Source organism: Corvus hawaiiensis, chromosome 3 (assembly GCF_020740725.1).
Source record: "Corvus hawaiiensis isolate bCorHaw1 chromosome 3, bCorHaw1.pri.cur, whole genome shotgun sequence".
NCBI lineage: Eukaryota > Metazoa > Chordata > Aves > Passeriformes > Corvidae > Corvus > Corvus hawaiiensis.
Window position 1 is genome coordinate 22,177,162 of NC_063215.1, and position 18,497 is coordinate 22,195,658.

An 18,497-nucleotide genomic window follows, 5' to 3' on the forward strand; every position below is an offset into this window, starting at 1 on the left:
TGAGTTAAAATATATCAGAAACACATGGCTCGTTTAAGTTGCCTGCACTTTGTGTCTGTCATTTGATATTCTTAAGGGTGACTGAGACACCTTCATGGGGATGGCAATCATTGCACAGCAACTATGGGTAGCTTATGAGCAGAAACTAAAGAATGGATGGGGTATCCTAGGCCATCCTAAATGACCCTTAAAATGATGCAATTTAATTGAGCGGTAAAAGTGTATTCAGTTTGAGATTAAAATCTAAATTTAGGTGTTTCCATGTAGGTGTCTGCAGGTGCAGTAGATGTCTCTGCTTTCACTGTGGCAATTGGAAGCATTGGCACTGGAAGATAAGTTGGCTGATGTTGCCATGAGTTGCCCCATGTCACTCAGCTATAGAGTGTCTGTTTTGGGGTGAGATGAATAATTTTCAAGACCCTGCCAACCACTGATGGAAGGCTCAGTGTAACCAACCAAAGAGACATCCTTTTCAAATGCTTTCAGTTTGCCATTTCAGAGGACTGTAGGTATTGTCTCCTGAGTCATCTCTGGCAACTCCACAAAGAAGTGACAAAATGGCCCTAAATTAATTTATTTGTGTAACTGAATTAGCCCTAGCTCTTTGACTATAATGGCAGCTTAAGAATATGTGCTTGTAGACACACATTAAAGTCTAAATGTAGGCACATTTATCTCAGATTGAATCAATTTGATCTTACAGATTTATTGCATAAAGTGCGGTAGTGTGTAAGTATTAATCTTTATTCTAATATTGAAAGACTAAGTGGAAAACATGCTGCCTGTTTCATGCCACTTGCAGTTCTCTGCAATATCAATCTGAGGAAACTAAAATACCTTCAAAAGGCGAGTACTGGATGCCTTTCTTAACCTGTCATGTTAGGTTGAGACATTGCCTCAATTTCTTACATTATGAAACCTCAGGTAGATATTTTATAGTGTACAGACTGTGTTGGTTCTTACTATGATTTTTTTTTGCATTTAGATCTCAATATTTCTGGTTCTATTTACGCACATTCATCTGTTTAGATCAATGTAAACCAACAATGATCTTTCATTGCATGTAAAGTAAACTGCATACTATGGTACATTGGGAGAACTGTAGTCAACAGTTTGAAGGAAGATTTACCCTCTTTTTCTTGATGGTGTTGAGCTTGGTTCTGGAGTATTAGTTCCCAGTTCTGGCTTCCTTAGTCTAGAGGAATGGTTGTAAATTGGAGAGGTCTTCTGGATGGTAGCCAAGATGACCAGGGGATTAGAGATTGTGACTCATGAAGAGAGGTGGATGTACCTGAGCTTATTTAGTTTGAAGATTTACAAAGATGACGGTGTCAAACTTCTCAGCATTGACAAATGACAAATAGAGGCAAGAGCCAAAAATTGTAGCTTAGTAAGTTCATGCTGGATATACTTTTTAATTAGAAAGGTGCAAGGTGCAAGAGTGCAGTGCTGGAAGAGGTTGCGCAGGTAAGCTGTGAAATCTCCATTGCCAGAAGGTTTCAAGACTTGGACAAACCCGTGACTGACACACGAGTTTAGTGTTGATGGTCCCACTCTCAGTGATAGGGTGAACTAGATGATCCCCACAGATCCCTTCCAACCAATGTTCCTATTCTTCTGACATTCATCTAGCTACTTTTAGAGAAATTATTTGCACTCAAATATATGCTTAAAGTTGTCCTGAAAAGTTAATATTTTCTGAATTGGGGTTAACATTAGTTAACTGTGAGACAGTATTTCTTAATCCTCGTGATAACATATCTCTATAGTTTATATGCATTTCTTACTGACATGGTAATGATACAGGGACATAAGTTGTACATCAACCTCTTATTTGAGAGAGAACTTTTGAGAGTGAACATTTTCTATCTCTATGCTTTTCTCCACACTCGTATTTGAAAAGATGTACTCCTATAATTGACTATCATAAAACCTATATAAAGTCATATAGGTAGGGAGCCTCACAGCTTAGAGCATTCTGAGAAAAAAATAGAAAAATAAATACATCTTTATACACACATATAAATAGGTATCCAGACTTTAAGTGAAAGAAATCTATTAAAATACATGTCATATAACGATAATAACATGGTAAGAGTAGTCATAGCTGTAGTGATTAAATATGACCAAATTATGCAGTGTTTCATCTAGTTCAAATTACTTTTATTTTTATGTATTTCCTAATAGTATATATTTTATCTCTTTTTCTTAGTTTTGCCATCTGCACCTGGACAGGTGGTGGCCACAAGGAATACAAAAACATCAGTTGTAGTTCAATGGGATAAACCAAAACATGAAGAGGATTTATATGGCTACTACATTGACTATTCTGTGGTGGGATCAAATCGCTGGGAACAGAGTAACCATAAACCTATTAAATATAACAGGTATTGATAATATTTCTGTATTTTTGGGAAGTTTGAAAACCATAGGATATTTTTAAGACATTTTATGTGCTAAGACATAGGGTTATAATGGAAGGAGAATATTGAATGGATGTGAAGAAAAACACTCTGCAGGGTCTCAGAGCTAAGTTTTCCAAATTGCAAGGCAATTCTCCTCACTTTTTTTTTCTCCAAGGAGAAGCAATTTTTTCTATTCCATGACTTTGAGTTTTAAAAGCAGATTCTAGAGACATGATTCTGAGTGTCTTGGACATGAGTAAGTATAAAATATGTCTTTTTAAGTATGAATTATGCTATGGGGTAAACAGACCTGATTCACATGAGGAAGAGTATGAGAAAGGAGAGGGAATTCTAAAGCTGTATCATAGTCCATGAATAATAGGGCAAAAGGTCAGGCTATTTCTGCTATAAATATGATGGCAAACATGCTTTGGCAGCTGACACAATTATGCAGGAAATCCAAGTGTCCATTCCAGAAACATCAGAGCTCCTTGATCTGCTACCTCTCTGGATAAAAGACTGTAGCCCTGTTTCTAATTCCCTTGTCATGACACTAGCTCTGTTTGAATTTCTGATGATTTCTCACTCCCTCCTGAACATATCAAACTTCATTATGGGATTCTTCAAGCAATTTCCTCTGTGGAAATCATACTTATTTTTATTGGAATCACTCACCAAATGCAAAGTTTAGATATGTATTTTGTATTTTCTATAACAAGCATGTCATTTTGTGTAGTGTATCAGATCAGTTATTGACTGAGTGACTTTGTATTGTGATGAGTCCTTTTTCAAGAAGTCAAGGAATTTGATAAAAAAAAACCTAGAGACCAATTCTTGGTCAAAGGGAGTTGGGAAATCACAAAAATAAGAAAAAACATTTCATTTCTTCATACATGAACATATCTTACAATAGGATAGCTCTGAGTATTTTATTTAGTACAGTAATTACCTAGAACCTCAGATCAAAACTGAAAACTATTTTTGACAATGACTATAAAAGTACAGTGAAAAATAGAGGTCCTTCCCAGAATAGATTAGAATTTAGTAAGCCAAAGTTCAGAAGGAATATATTATATTTTATCTGAGTTAACCTGCTAGATCAGTACTAGCAATCTAATGAGAACTGTGATTTTTGCTCCTGTGTGCCATCCAATTATATTGTACTACGTCATGTTATTGTATTGCAATTTGCCTCTTGGAAATATTTTCCTTTGTGAAGCAATCATGAAGCTGAGCTTTTTAGTGGACACAACAATTTCATGTTGCAGCATAGAATGGTTCCTTTAAAATATATACTAATATGTGATGCTATCTTTTTAACTCAGGTTTGTTGTTCATGGTTTGGAGACTGGAGAGAAGTATGTCTTCCGTGTGAAAGCTGCAAATGCTGTAGGACTGAGTGAAAACTCACAGGAGTCAGAGGCTGTAACAGTGCAGGCAGCCCTTAGTAAGTGTGGTTCTGCGCAACTCAGCTTCTTGTTTCTCGAATGAGTCACATATTTTCAGCAATCATCTCCTTTGGTCTGATTTGCTATAATAGTATAGCTTGCAGCCATCATGCACATCTGCTTAATGATGTCTATTCTCTGGCATGTGGCTATTCTGGAGAAAATACATTGTTTTATAAAAAAAGTTATTTATAATGACTGTTAAAATATTGGGTAAGATGTGCTATAATGGCCGGATTGCCTTTTGCTCCTAGGTGGTATCAAAGAAACTTAAATTCTGATTAAGCTGGAAAATAAGTTTTTGAGTGACTTGGAGTGGTGCAAAACAGTTTAGCTGGAATCTGCTCCATTTAGAAGGGTTTCAGTCAGCTTCATTACTGTATGGTTGAACCAAACAGAAAATCCCCTGTGTCTGCTCCATGTTGGAGCACAATCTACCTCCTCAAGTATCCTACAAACAAAATTTCTGTGCAAGATCAGTTGTTCAACCTTCAATGGGAATCATTCATGTTGAGTGAAAGGTTGAATAATTATTTACAAGAAAGAGTACACGGTTCTGGGCTATCATGGTTCAATTTGAATTTCTGGACAGTTTCAATTTCATACTGAAAAATTTTAAATAGGACACCTTTTCCCCAGAAGAGTGGCCTCTACCTCTTGAAGAAAACCAGTAGACATATTTGTCAGAAATAATCCTCTAAAAGGTTTATAATTCAGGATGGTTAATAGAAAGTACATTTGGATGTTACTGACAAAGTTACTCTATTTGATTTTTTTAGGAGGAAGTGTGTCTCATATGGGTAGGTGGCACATTGACACTAGCACATCTATCACCACGATGTTGTAAATGCACTTACACCTATTTGTCACTGTGTGTTTTGAAGATGAGGGTTGCATGGGTTATATCACCAAACACAGAGCACATGGATCTTATGCATACTAATGGGATGTGGACAGCTTTTATCCATTTTTGTAGCCTTAACAGGAATTTAGCAGGACTACCTATAGGTGGTTTAACATTAGCATGGCCAGAATCTTTCCGTAATGTTATTTTAAGACCATTTTCAGGAGTTTGCCATGGTCATTCTTATTTATCAAGAAGTGGCAATAAAAGCAAAGGCCTCATTTTATGACCTCTGAGTACAGCATCATATTTGAAAAAAAAAGAACAAAAGGGCAGTTCTGCTGATTACTATCTGTTTTAAATGGTGATCATTAGTACAGCTACAAGATCAGGGACTGTACTAAGGCCTTTGCTAATGTATTCTCTTCTGAATGAGGTAAGTTACATTCTCTCAAGTTATACTGGTAATTCACCTGAAAGTATCGATCAGCTTCAGCTGTACTGATTGAAGCACCCCAGTGTCAAGAAAGGGGTATCTTTGGCCAGACTTTCAAGTATGTACGAAAAATGCAAAACTGCTTGCTAGAAGGGGTGCTTGCCTGTATGAGGGGATTAAAAACCTCAGGAAAAGGGTTTTCTTCATCCCTAGGAAGGTGCCCTGGTGACATTTCTGCTTATGCTACAGAAGGAAGTAGAAGGACATTACTTTTTGCCTCAATACAGCTTAAGTTACTGAAAGTCTAAAGATCTTCTTTCTAGAGGAAAAAGCAGTCACAGTCTGAATGAGGCGTATAATATCAGGATAGGACAGGAAAACTGTGGTGGTCATAGATCAGTCAGTCATACGACTTAATTTTATTCAAGTTCATCATCTTTTTTTTTTTTTTTAATTGGATGATTGTTACTGTATTCCAGAAGTATTTGAGCAGCTTACTTGTTTCTTAGTAGGAAGAGATCTTCTGACTCATTTCAATCTTTTGGCATAATATTTGGTCTGGAGAGTCTTGCTGGTATTACTATTTCCATACCAAAGGTCATCTATTCCTCCTTGCTACCTTCTGAGAGTTTTAAAACCTTCCATGTTTATATCCGGTGATAAAATGAATGTTGGTTAGCAGCTTTACAACTATTTTGCTATCATTATACTGCTGAGAGCAGTATGCTGCAGAAAACAGAAGCAATATCAAAAGTGCTAAGCAACTTCTACACTGCAGTGTTTTAGACTCTGCTCTAACTCTCGGGTTGCTAATTTCCTTGTAGCTTGTCCTTCATATCCTCATGGTATCACACTTCTGAACTGTGACGGTCATTCAATGACCCTTGGCTGGAAAGCACCAACATACAGTGGAGGTTCACCAATCCTTGGTTATTACATGGATAAACGGGAAGCCAACCATCAAAACTGGCATGAAGTCAATTCTTCCCTTATTACCCGGACGATTTATACGGTTAGTATTTTTTGATCATTATATTTTTGGAGTTGATTTGAATTAATTCTTTGGATTTTTTTTTTTTAATGGAAAAATTCTTTAAATACTTCAACAAAACTAAGCGCTTCCATTTGGATGCAACAATGTTAAACCTGGGTTAGAGAATCTGTGCTGTCCCCTACTATGAAATTTTAATGTGCATAAGACCATTCAGAATAGAAATTTTTTGAGGGAAAAGTGTGAAGCACATTTTTCACTAGGAACAAGATAGCCATAAAATGCTCCACAAGCTATTTTCATTAGTGATCACTTAAGTATCACCACTGTAACAGCATACAGAGAAAGGATGGAAGTGTTTAGCAGGACAGATAACTGCTGTTTGTGGAACTGGAGACTTGTAAACGAAATGGAGATGGATTGAGAAAAAATATAACTGTCCCTTTTCTTACTCTCAAAATCTGCCTGCAGCTGAAAAAGCATGTATATTAATAAGCTTAGCCTTATGTCTTGTCACCTCCTTTACAGAGTACCAGTTTTGAAATAAATTACTTCTGGTTACACTTGCAACATATTAAATGTTTCTTAAAAGAGGAAAATTTGGATGTCAGCTTCCATGAAGACTAGTTAGGGAGACAGGATATAGCAAGTAATCAATCAATCAATCTGATGCTTTTTAAATTAAGTAAAACAATCAGATTTTATTCACAAATTATAAAAATTTTATTTCTGCAAGTCAGCAAATTTCCTGTACCCTTTAGGGCAGAAGTAAGTCTTGCAGGTATTTGACACTAAAGTGGAAGATAATGATGCAGATGAGCTGAGGAAGAATGCTTCTGTCACAGAAGGCAGGCAGCAATACTCAGGTGTGTGCATGCTTGTGACTGATTTTATGACTGGCATCTCTGACATAGCAGATGGAGCATGGATGTTGAGAAATAAAAAAGGGCAGGTAGGATAGGCATGAAAGGGCAAACTGCTTACAATGCTTTCCACATATTTTTATTTTTAATGCATTTGTAAACAAATGAGTAATGTAAATTAGGGGCCGCCATTCAGAATTTAACTGGATATTTAAGTGTCAGTCCTGCCAGTACCTGTATTTGTGCCAGAAGGTGCATCTTTGTACATTAGTTTGAATGACTAGAATCTGAAATACTGATGGGAAATAAAACCAAGACAGCTTTTAGTAGCACAGAATATTTTATGACATGCTGCAAACAGAGAATGCCCTGAGATATTCATTGCAGCACTGGGAAATCACTGAAGGTTTAACCTTCTCTGATTAAATAATTCTATGGGAACTCCACAAGTATCCTTTCCCTTAATAACCTGGGATTTCAAAATAATTTTTACAGGCTGAGCTGTTATTGGGTCTTGTGGGTCACAGTATATATTTCCTTATCTTCAGGAAATTGTGTCTAAATTATTTTAGTGCCTGACTTTTCAGCATTACCTTGTTTGCTTTGGTCTTGTATTTGATGCTACCCCATATGTTCGTTACCCTCACATGTTTTTATCATTAATAAAATTGCACCAAAATCCTTTTTTTATCTCACACTTTCAAAGAGAACTATTTATTCAGGAAAATCTAAAACTGTTTGGTATCTCCACTAGAAATTCTACTCTCAGCTATGTCTTTCTCTTGAGACATATGATTAAATATAATTGTGGGAAAGATTAATATAAGCCATGAAATAGTACTGAGAGGCTCTTTCCTGGAGTTATACCAGCACATTTTGGAACTGATTGGATTGTTTTTTCTTTTAGTTTCCTATTGTTTCCTTTTCTTCCTTGGTTAGTCCGCTGTAACCTTTTAAACCGAAACACTATTTGAACTCTTGGTTAAGTGAATGACTTATGAACAGTCATTCACAAACACTGCAGGAAGGTATTTCATTTTAGAACACTCACCCATAAGTGTCTGCTAGTGGTCATTTATTGATTGGGCTCCTTGAACCTTTGCTCTAAACTTTGACAACTTTTCATGCCAATATATGAGTGCTGTTATTCCTAGGATGATGTGACTGAAACGTGGAGAATATATATTATGTTCTATAATATAGAACTCTGCAGTGTGTTTGTTTAAGGATAAAATTTTCAAATTACATCCTTCAGCACGGTAGTAATGCCTGATAATTAATTAATCAATGTTTATATTCAAGTATTTATTAAATGAATATAAATCATGGCTTTTGATACATTGAATTGTTTTATCAAATGAAAAAAGGTAGAGGATTTGACTGAAGATGCCTTCTATGAATTCAAAGTTGCTGCTGCAAATCTGATTGGAATAGGTCAACCTTCAGATCCCAGTGAGCATTTTAAGTGTAAAGCTTGGACTATGCCAGAGCCTGGTAAGTCTATTAGTTCTTCATGAATCTCAATTCAGTATAAAATCCTTGAAACACAGCCACAGAGTGACAGCCAAAGTCTGCAGGATGTCTTTTGCTCAATTTCTTCCATACTACCTGTTGAGATTTCTCTTGCTTCTGAGATCTGTTAAAAGTTACCACCACACCTCCAGTGATGACATTGAGTCTCCTGGGAAATAGATGACCTTTACTTAGCTTGTTGAGTTCCCTTTTTCAATGCCCTCACCAGCTCAGAACAGTGTTGAGCCTTTAGTCTATGTATCTCTACCACCTCTTCAACCCCTACACCTCACACTCACCACCTGTACAATATCTCTGCACCATAAATGCAGTCTACTAAGAATATTCCTGGAGTTTCAGACTCCAAAACTATGTTAGCTTTTGGTCATAAATAACACAAAAGAGGGGCCTGTTTCTTGACATCTTGACAGCTGGTCTCCTAGACTCAAATAACATGCCCATGTATGTGTGTTTCCTCTAGATTGTACCTAGGTGTTACCTGAGAGATTATTATTAGCCAGGTGTTAGGACAACTGTGCTAACAAACATACAGTAGGAATGGCTGTGTGCTAGTACTCAGACCCTGTGTTTGGGTTGTCTGTAGTTTAGCAGTGTAGATGTAGCTGAAGACTATTAATTATAGTTAGAAGTACTATGAATTTAGGACCCTCACCAAAAAGAAGTTAAACTGTAATCTACCTCATGTAAGTATATAAATTTGTTATGTAATACATAATATAATACATAATATGCTATGTATATGTTATATGTTATATGCTATATTTGTACATAATATATATTATATAATATTTTTAACATAAAAAAATGTTAAACAGCTAAAGAATTAGTCCCCCCCAGCAGCGCTCAAATCCCGTAAATAAGCCATAAAAGGGTTTCTGAAGGTCCATTCTGCATATTTTATAACACTGTAACGCTGTTACACATACTGAGCAACACATTTTCTAAAGCCATTTCTGATGTCTGGGCTGATTTGCTTAAACAAAGTGTATTACAAGTACAGCCCATAGTGAAAACACAGAGACCCACCACTTTAAAATACTTCTACTTTCTTTTTCCACAAACACTGTAAAATACTGCTGTGTTGTTATATTGAATTCTATATATGACTTTGAGCTTTGATATATACCTAAAAATCCACTCTAATACTTGTTTATGTCATCAGGAGCTGTCTGACACTTAAAGCATCTGTTCCATGCCGGAACAGTTATTTTCTCAGTAAAGAAAAGAACCCCACAAAACTCCTAAAATTGGATTTGTAAAACTATCAAAATTACTAGTGAGGTGGCATGAGGTGGCAGGGAAATTTCAGTTTTCTTTTTTATGCTATAAGTAGAAGGTAGTTCTTACCTGGAATTCAGTAAGATCACGGAATTGTTTATGAGGAGAGACTCTCAAATGTCATCTAGTCCAGCTGCTCACTCACTTTCAGGTTACCTATCCCTATCTCTTTGACAGAGGCTTGTCTAATGCACCTTTAAAGTCTTCTCATGAAAAGTCCAGGTACTTTGGACAAGAACCAAAGTAATCTTCCTAATCTTGCTGCTTGCAGTTTAAAAGTTTCTCTTATATTCCTGAATTTTTCTTCCTGCAACATTCTCTTTAGATCATGTATTCCTTGTTGCTATTTAAAAGAATTTTTTGTTCTTTTTCTAACTTTTTCTTTTCTAGTTGTTTCATTTCTTTCTTGAATGGCAGTGCACAGACTGGAGATACTACTCCAAATAAAGATTTTTCAATGCTGAATGGAGAAACTATAACTCTACCTTCTGAAAGGCATTTTCCTGCTTACAAATCCCCTTCTATTTGCCCTCTAAAACAAAAATTACACAGTTAAGTTCCAAGTTTAGTCCTTTTTAATGCCCATATTCTTTTTCTGAAAAGCTGTTTGTCTTTATTTTTTATAGCTAAATTCTTCAGAGTTATAAATCTTACCATATGGATTTAATGACAAAATTGTCAATAACAAAATGTTTAGTCTCCTGACCTTAACTCACTTCATGTTAGCTACATTTTCTTATACTCTTGTAATATTTAGTGTAAGTGCATCCTCATTTGAACAATTATTTTTCTTAAAGAAGTGATCTATGATTTATGGTCTCTACAGTGTTTTCAAAACATCATTGGAATTATGTAGTGTGTAAAGAAGTGAAGATTATCCTTCATTTTAAATGATAGATAAAGAGATAACAAAACCACTACAAGCCAAGACCATTGCCCTCTCCCTAAAAAACCCCAGATATCCAAACCTGTTAAATATTTCACAAGCCTTCCTTAAAATACGTTTTTAAACAATAGCTTAACAATAATGAAAACAAATAATTGAGATTTAAAACTGGGAGAAAGAGCCTGACCCTCTTCTGTGACTTCCTAAAGACACTGAGGACTAATGTAATGTGACTGCAAAATACTCCCAGTGTCAACAAAACATTCTTCCACTTTTTGATATAGAAAGAAGGTTTCCTTAGAAAGGCGAAAACCTTTTGCAGGATTTCCAGCAAAAGTGATGGATTCCTTGCCCAGAGTCTATAATTATTTCATCCTTCTGCAGAATTTTAGTCTTACATGTCGCTGTGAGTTTCTGTGAGTTAGCAATGATAGTTAATGAATTGTCTTACATTGCTTTAAATAAAAAGAAATGTACAGGGTCTCAGAATCCTCAGAATAGAACGTGCTTCATTACCCTTTTCCTTCTACTGTCTAGATTTCTACCGGGTCCATTTGACAGTGGAATTTTAATTATCTGTGGATATATAGACATTTAGATTGGGATTTTTAAAGAGCCCTGAGGGAAGGCTTTAGGTGCCTTGAAAATGGCAGTCTTTCCATGAGAAATCTAATATTTATCCTTATAAGGTCTGTAACAGGTATTCAATATGCTTTTCTGAAATGTGTTTACCCACTTTGGAGAAAAACTTTTCTAAAGGTTTGGATTTTCCCCCCCCCCCGTATATTTCTGTATATTTGCTGAATATCATCCTTTACAGATTTTATGTTCTTTCATCACTGGTTAACATCAAGTAGGCTGGAAAGGTAATCAGAGATATTTGTAAGGCTTTCCACTCTTTTTTATTATTATTATTTTAAATGGTAAGATGTGTTATAGGGAAAATCAGTATCTTGAAAACTGAGAAAATCCTTAAGTCTCAAGTTAATCCTTAAGTCTTCATCTTTCCTTGCTCTGCATCTACAGCAGAAGAAGCAAGCTACATAATTTGACTGAATACGAGTATTTTGTCATGGGTATTTTGACTATGGTAGGAAATTGACATGATTATGCCTTTACATTGAAATTTATTTACTAGTGTAAAAAGTATCAAGAGTATAGTAAAAAATAATTACTATAAGTTAGACTGAATGGCACTTGAACAGTTAGGTGAAGGAGAAGGAAAGTATAGTAGGGAAAAACCTAGTACCTGCAAACATATAAACTCTCACTTATTTGTAGAGTATCAGGATATTTTTGGCTTAAATATTTCTCCTGCCAAGTATCATTCATCCTGAGAAGTTCCTCTTGGCTGCAGCTACCTAGTTCACAATAAAAAAAAATTCTTCTGTCAGGGAACAAGAAGCCTGATCCAAAGTCCCTTGGTGCCACTGAATTTTGGATTATTTTGAAAGATCATGGCTCACGTATAGTAATGAAAAAATAAAAATCCTGATGTTAAATTATGAACCTGAATCAGGCTCAGTGAAGCAACTTTGATGTGGGGCTGGTGAGTTAACTAAGAGACAAGAAGCCTCTCTTGCTTGTTGGAAAATCTTAAACTGCATGGATTTTTCCACATGATTAACTTTCCCTTAAAAGAGAGCTACTGAGATCTAGCTAAGCAAGTATGCTTCAGAATACTAATGTCACTCACTGTGTAAGGCAGGTATTGCTGTATACAGCCATGAGGGGAAAATGACCTAAATACCACATACACCAGCTGTATTGTAAAGGCTGAAGTTTTTGAAAGCAAGTACAGTCAAAATTATAGTGGTACATTTTGGCCTCTACAGGGACAGCTTGCAAAACTTCATTATATTGAAGTGAATTTCCAATACTTGAAATATTTTAGGTCCTGCCTATGGTCTCATGATATGTGAAGTTAGAAATACGTCAGTGGTTCTTCTGTGGAAAGCTCCTGTGTATGAAGGCAAAAGCCCTATTACTGGGTATTTAGTGGACTATAAAGAAGTAGATGCAGAAGACTGGATCACTGCTAATGAGAAACCTACTTCAAAGCGCTATCTTAAGGTAACATTTTAATTAATTAATATTAATACAAATATTAATATAAAACTGAGTATTAAAAGTTCTTATTGAGTACAAAAAGGATATATATTCGAACAAAAAAGATATGTATTTGAACTTTGGCTTCTGCTAACATCTTCATATAAGTAAACAAAATAACTTCAATTGTTTTTTAAATTGACTTTGCCCTTTATCTTGTTTAAGGTCACTGATTTACATGAGGGCCATACCTATGTTTTTAAAGTTCGTGCAGTGAATGATGCTGGGGCAGGCAAGTCATCTGAGATATCTGAACCAGTGCTTGTTGAGGAACGGCCAGGTAAAATGAACTGTTTAATCTCCTCTGCTTCTAAAATACTGTAATACTTGGAATTGAGTTCAATCAATCTAATTTGATATTGTATCACATATAAGTATTTCAAGAATTAAGAAGGTCTTAGCCTTAAAACTTAAAGAAAAAATCATGCAGATACAGATATAGTGATAAGAATTTGTTCCTTACTGTAGGAGTTATTTGATAATCAGGTATTTTGGTTTTTATTCGAACAAGGTGCAACTTGGTGTGACAACACATTTTTTAAAGCTTCAGGAATGATAATAAAATTGATTTATTTAAACTTTTTGTGTGTTCTCATATTCAGTTATATCTTATTGTTTTTTTTCTCAATAAGCATTTATTAGTATTAACATTCCTTTCTTGCGTGTAGAGTAAGAAACTTACTAGCACGTGTTGCCTAGTCAGCATATGACATAAACCTGCTCTAAGACCTGCTAATAAAATCAGTATCTTTTAGGATAAAATAGGTGCGGGCTTTATTAATTTATGATTTGTACCTTGAAAGAAAAATGCAGCCTTGACATTTGAGTTAATTCCTATTTTGCAGGAACAAAAGAAATATATTCAGGTGTGGATGATGAGGGTAATATTTACCTGGCTTTTGAGTGCAAAGAAGCTACAGATGCATCTCATTTTGCATGGGGTAAATCTTATGAGGAGATTGATGATTCTCATAAGTTTAAGATTGAAACAGAAGGAAATCAGTAAGTCATGCCAGTCTACCAAAATATTAGAAAATTTTCATGTTAAAATTCTTGACATGGGATACTGAGCTAATTATATTCTTCTTCATTAATGATTTTAGTTCTAAACTGTACTTCAAAAATCCTGATAAATCAGATGTGGGAACTTACTCTATCTCAGTTAGTGACACAGATGGGGTTTCGTCCAGCTTCGTTATGGATGATGAAGGTAAGGTCCTTATAATTTCAAGTCTTTCTTCATTGTATTGCCTCAAGTGCACTGAAAATTGCCCAAGAAAAAAAGAACCCTACAACTCTCACATTATTTTCTATGCATTAAGAAAAAACAAAAAAGAACACACTGCAGTCTTCGTGTGATTACTTATTTTTCTGATTATCATAATAATGAAAGCTGAGGTAACTTCAGGCAATATTTTCTAGATAAAGATAAAAAACATGGCAAATTAGAATTGTTTTCTTTATGCTGGGATTATAACGATGTTTGCAAATATACCTTACACTTTCAGTTGTGCTTGAGGCTCTAGATGCAGTATCTCATAATCGAGATGCAGGAAATTAGTGAGAAAAAGGATGATGCTTTAAAAAGATCTAAATACATTGGGTCAAATTATCATATGGCGTACATTTATGTTAGTTTTGCTATATTTCATTGTAGCTATTTTGTTTCATTGGCGTTGCAATTAATTTGCTTTAGTCTGACTTTGCTCTATCATTGAGAAATGCTGACATAAAAAGCAAAGAGGAGAGTTTATTTTATGCAAAATAAAAATTACTTTGGTGTTTCCCAGTCCTCAGCTGTAATTGCTATGCCCAGTTCCTCAAGTATTGAAATCCCTCTGCTTCTCATCCTACTAAGTCATTTATGGAGAGGAGATGAGACTAAGTGGGAGTCTGATAGAAGGCAGGACTATTATCACAGTGAGAAACATGTCAAACCACCCTTTCCAAGTAGGTGTTGAGAAGAAATCCATGTTCAGATAAAAAAAAAAAAGATTCTCCAGGACATGGAAGATTTATGAGGACTCTTAGTCATTAGTTCTGACCAATATGTGCTTTGTAATTTTCCATTGCATTTAATCATGAGAATTGCCATTTGACTAAGTTTTGAAGCATCACTCTGAAATCACACTGTAGGTCTTGTCACCATCAGATCTACCTTTGAAGTTTTTTTTGTATAAGAGCACTGAAGGTGTTTCCCACCCCATACTTGCCTATGTCTTTCCTGATCATATGTCACTCAAAATTACAATTTTATTTGTACTGGATCCCTGCACAAGTATCAGATTTTGCGTCTTAGCACTGAAAACCATTATTTCACTGCCCATTTACTCTCTCAACAGCTATAAATTCTGCAATTTTGCAAAATCCTCTATCATGTCATAAATCGATGCTAATTTTCTCTGGTCTTTACATTATCTGTAAATTTGGAATTGGGAGTAATGTTCATTTTCCAAATCTTTATTGGTAATGACTATGATAAATAGGATTAGTATGAAAATCTAAAAAACTGAATTCTAGACTCTTGAACAGCCCTCTTGAGGATCGAGTGCATTCACTAGAACTTTCTGTTTTGTTTTCAGACTAACCTGCGCTTGATCTTGTTTTCTGCCACAGTAAAACAAGAGTTTTAGGAATAGTGCGAGAAAGGAAGTCAGCAGATAAAGGAACCTTGTACACTGCTTAGAAGCTATTGTTTCCCATCTTTCTTTTGTATTGCTGTTTTCAAAGTTTAAAATAGATTTTGGGCTTTGTTTAGATTCCCTTGCATAAGAGAGTATACACTAAAATGCGTGCAATAGGAGCATTTGCCAAATCCATGTATCAGAATTTAAATATTTTATGAAGCGTTGTGTATTCATATACAAGCTTTAAGGAAATAACTTTGCTGATGCTTATACTTTCGTTGACACTCATTTGCTGTCTGTATTTTTTCAGAATAAATTAAAACATGGACATTTTTCTTATTTTCAGAGTTTGAACGTTTGATGGCATTAAGCTATGAAATAAAGAATCCAAGTAAGTTGAAGATCTGAATTTATTGGATATTTCTAGAAGGAATATAATTACATACCAATGACTGGAGTCCCAAAAAGATTCTTCCTGAGACAATGGCAACTTCATTTTTCATGGCAGCTTCATTTACCGTGGAACACCTAGCTTCCTTATCTTTTAGTTTGTTTAGAAGAATATTAGTTGACATCAATAAAATCATTGTTCCTAAATGTCTTTTAACTTTAACTTGACAATAGATTACAGATTGTTACTAGGATTACCAAATCCTTACACAATGTACATACAGTAAGTACATTCTCTTCTCCCTTTGAGAAATTAATTAAAAAATCAGCCAAAGGCTGCATTAGAGGACTCTTCCCTGCTTAAAATTTATTCTATATCCAGAAATCCATAAATAATAAGGAAATTTACTAACATTTTACTATGATATTCCTATTTCTCACAAGGTTTCATGCATTATTGACTTCTGATTCTTTTCTTTTTGTAGCAATACCACTGAAATCAGAATTAGCTTATGAGGTTCTTGATAAAGGAGAAGTTCGTTTCTGGATTCAGGCTGAAAGCTTATCTCCAGATTCTACTTTCAGATTTGTTATTAATGATAAAGAAGTCAAAAACAGTGATGTAAGTACATATTGAGCACTAACATAAGTGATTTTATTTAATAAACCTGCAGGTTTCTATTGTTATCATAGAATCATAGAGTAATTTAAGCTGGAAAACACCTTTACAATCATGGGTTCCAACAGTTAACATAACACTGCCAAGTCCACCACTAAACCATGTCCCGAAGGGCCACATCTGCTTGTCTTTTAAATACCTCCAGTGATGGTGACTCAACCACTTCCCTGGGCAGCCTGGTCCAGTGCTTGACATCCCTTTCAGTGAAGAAATTTTTCCTAATAGCCAATCTAAACTTCCTTGGCACAGCTTGAGGCCATTTCTTCTTGTCCTATTGCTTGTTACTTGGGAAAAGATACTGATCCCCACCTGGCTGCAACCTCCTTCAGGCAGTTGTAGGGAGCACTATGGTCCCCCTGAGCCTCTGTTCCTCCAGGCTAAACCACCTCACCTCCTTCAGCTGCTTCTCATCACACTTGTGCTTCCAAACCTTCACCTGCTCCGTTGCCCTTCTCTGGACACACTCCAGCACCTCAATATCTTTCTTGCAGTGAGGGGCCCAGAACTGGGCACAGGATTTGAGATGTGGCCTCACCAGTGCAGAGTACAATCACTGCCCTGGTCCTGCTGGCCACATTACTGCTGATAAAGGCTAGGATGCCCATGGCCCTCTTGACCTCCTGGGCATATGCTGATGGCTCATGCTCAACCTGCTGTTGACCAGCATCCCCAGGTCCTTTCCCACTGGGCCACTTTCCAGCAACTCCTCCCCAAACCTGTTGTGCTGCCTGCAGTTGTTTTGACCCAAGGGCAGGACTTGGCATTTGGCCTTGTAGAACCTCACACAGCTGGTCTCGAGCCATCTATTCAACTGGTCAAGATTCCTCTGCAGAATCTTCCTACGCTCCAGCAGATCAACATTCCCACCCAGCTCGATACTTTCCTCTAGATCATTGATAAAGATATTAAATAGGATTGGCCCCACTGCTGAGCCTAGGAGAACATCACTTGTGATATCCACCAACTGGATTTAACTCCGTTCACGACCACTCTGGCCCTGGCCATCTAGCCAGGAACCAGTGCACACATCCAAGCTGTGAGCAACCAGTTTCATCACGAGAATGCTGCGGGAAACAGTGTCAAAGGCTTTACTTAATTCCAGGTAGACAACATCCACAGCCCTTCCTCATCCACTAGTGGGTCACCTTGTTGCTGAAGGTTATCAGGTCAGTATAGCAGGACCTGCCTGTCACAAGCTCATGCTGGCTGGGCCTCACCCCCTGGCTGTCCTGTGAATGTTGCTTGGTGTCTCTCAAGATGTATCCGCTTCTTAATATCCCGTGGCACTGAGGTCAGGCGGACAGACCTGTAGTTCTCCGGATCCTATAGTTCCTTCATGTCATGTTATTAAGGTGTGATAATACCTGAAAGGAAGGCCAATCTTTAACTCAAATATTTTTTGCAGTACAGAATTCCTGTTTCAGTGTGAGCCTATTTGTACTGGAAAAAGAGTTGGACTCTTTCTATCCATTTTCGGTAACTAGATGATCCACAGCCAAACAGAAGGAGAATTTACACACAGACTGGTGTTTAGCACAAATATTTTAGAAAAATGGCTTAAGGAAAAGAAAAGGCTGCTTCAAGTACAGTTTTGGATTCCGTCCAACAAGACATTGTTCTCTGAGGCTCATATTACTAGTTTTACATATAATGTGGAAGGCACTTGACAATGCAGCAATGTTCACAGACTTTAAATTTTTATACAGCATCACTTTCTATTTTGTTTTTAAAATTTTGGCTTGGAAACTGGGCATTGAACAGTTACATAGAGATGAAAGGATAGGCCACCAGCTTCCTGCATTTTTATAGCTCTAGGAAGACCTCTCATATAAAGGGGCATAAAAAAGCTCTCAGATTGGGCTGAGAAGAAAGCAAGGTCATGCCTTTGCAGGGGAAGAGTATTGTTCATCTACAGGCCATAAGCATAGCACTAGAAATACGTTTTCCTGTGAAGAATTAATCTCCAGTGCAGCTGTTTGAAAGATTCAGTTTATTCCTGAGAATGCAA

The 18,497-nt window shown here is 36.3% G+C and overlaps 1 protein-coding gene across 2 annotated transcripts in view; it reads left to right on the plus strand.

The window, feature by feature from the left end:
• MYOM2 (myomesin 2) overlaps positions 1-18,497 on the plus strand; it is a 76,611-nt gene that overhangs the window by 37,375 nt on the left and 20,739 nt on the right. Inside the window, exons 17-27 of one of the 2 annotated variants that reach the window (XM_048299631.1) lie at positions 2,213-2,387; positions 3,731-3,852; positions 4,633-4,653; positions 5,958-6,145; positions 8,355-8,481; positions 12,579-12,757; positions 12,959-13,073; positions 13,639-13,795; positions 13,897-14,003; positions 15,767-15,811; positions 16,296-16,432. In XM_048299631.1, coding sequence (XP_048155588.1) covers positions 2,213-2,387; positions 3,731-3,852; positions 4,633-4,653; positions 5,958-6,145; positions 8,355-8,481; positions 12,579-12,757; positions 12,959-13,073; positions 13,639-13,795; positions 13,897-14,003; positions 15,767-15,811; positions 16,296-16,432 — 1,373 coding nt within the window. The remainder of the gene's footprint in view (positions 1-2,212; positions 2,388-3,730; positions 3,853-4,632; positions 4,654-5,957; positions 6,146-8,354; positions 8,482-12,578; positions 12,758-12,958; positions 13,074-13,638; positions 13,796-13,896; positions 14,004-15,766; positions 15,812-16,295; positions 16,433-18,497) is intronic. The other variant, XM_048299632.1, reaches the window with a different exon arrangement.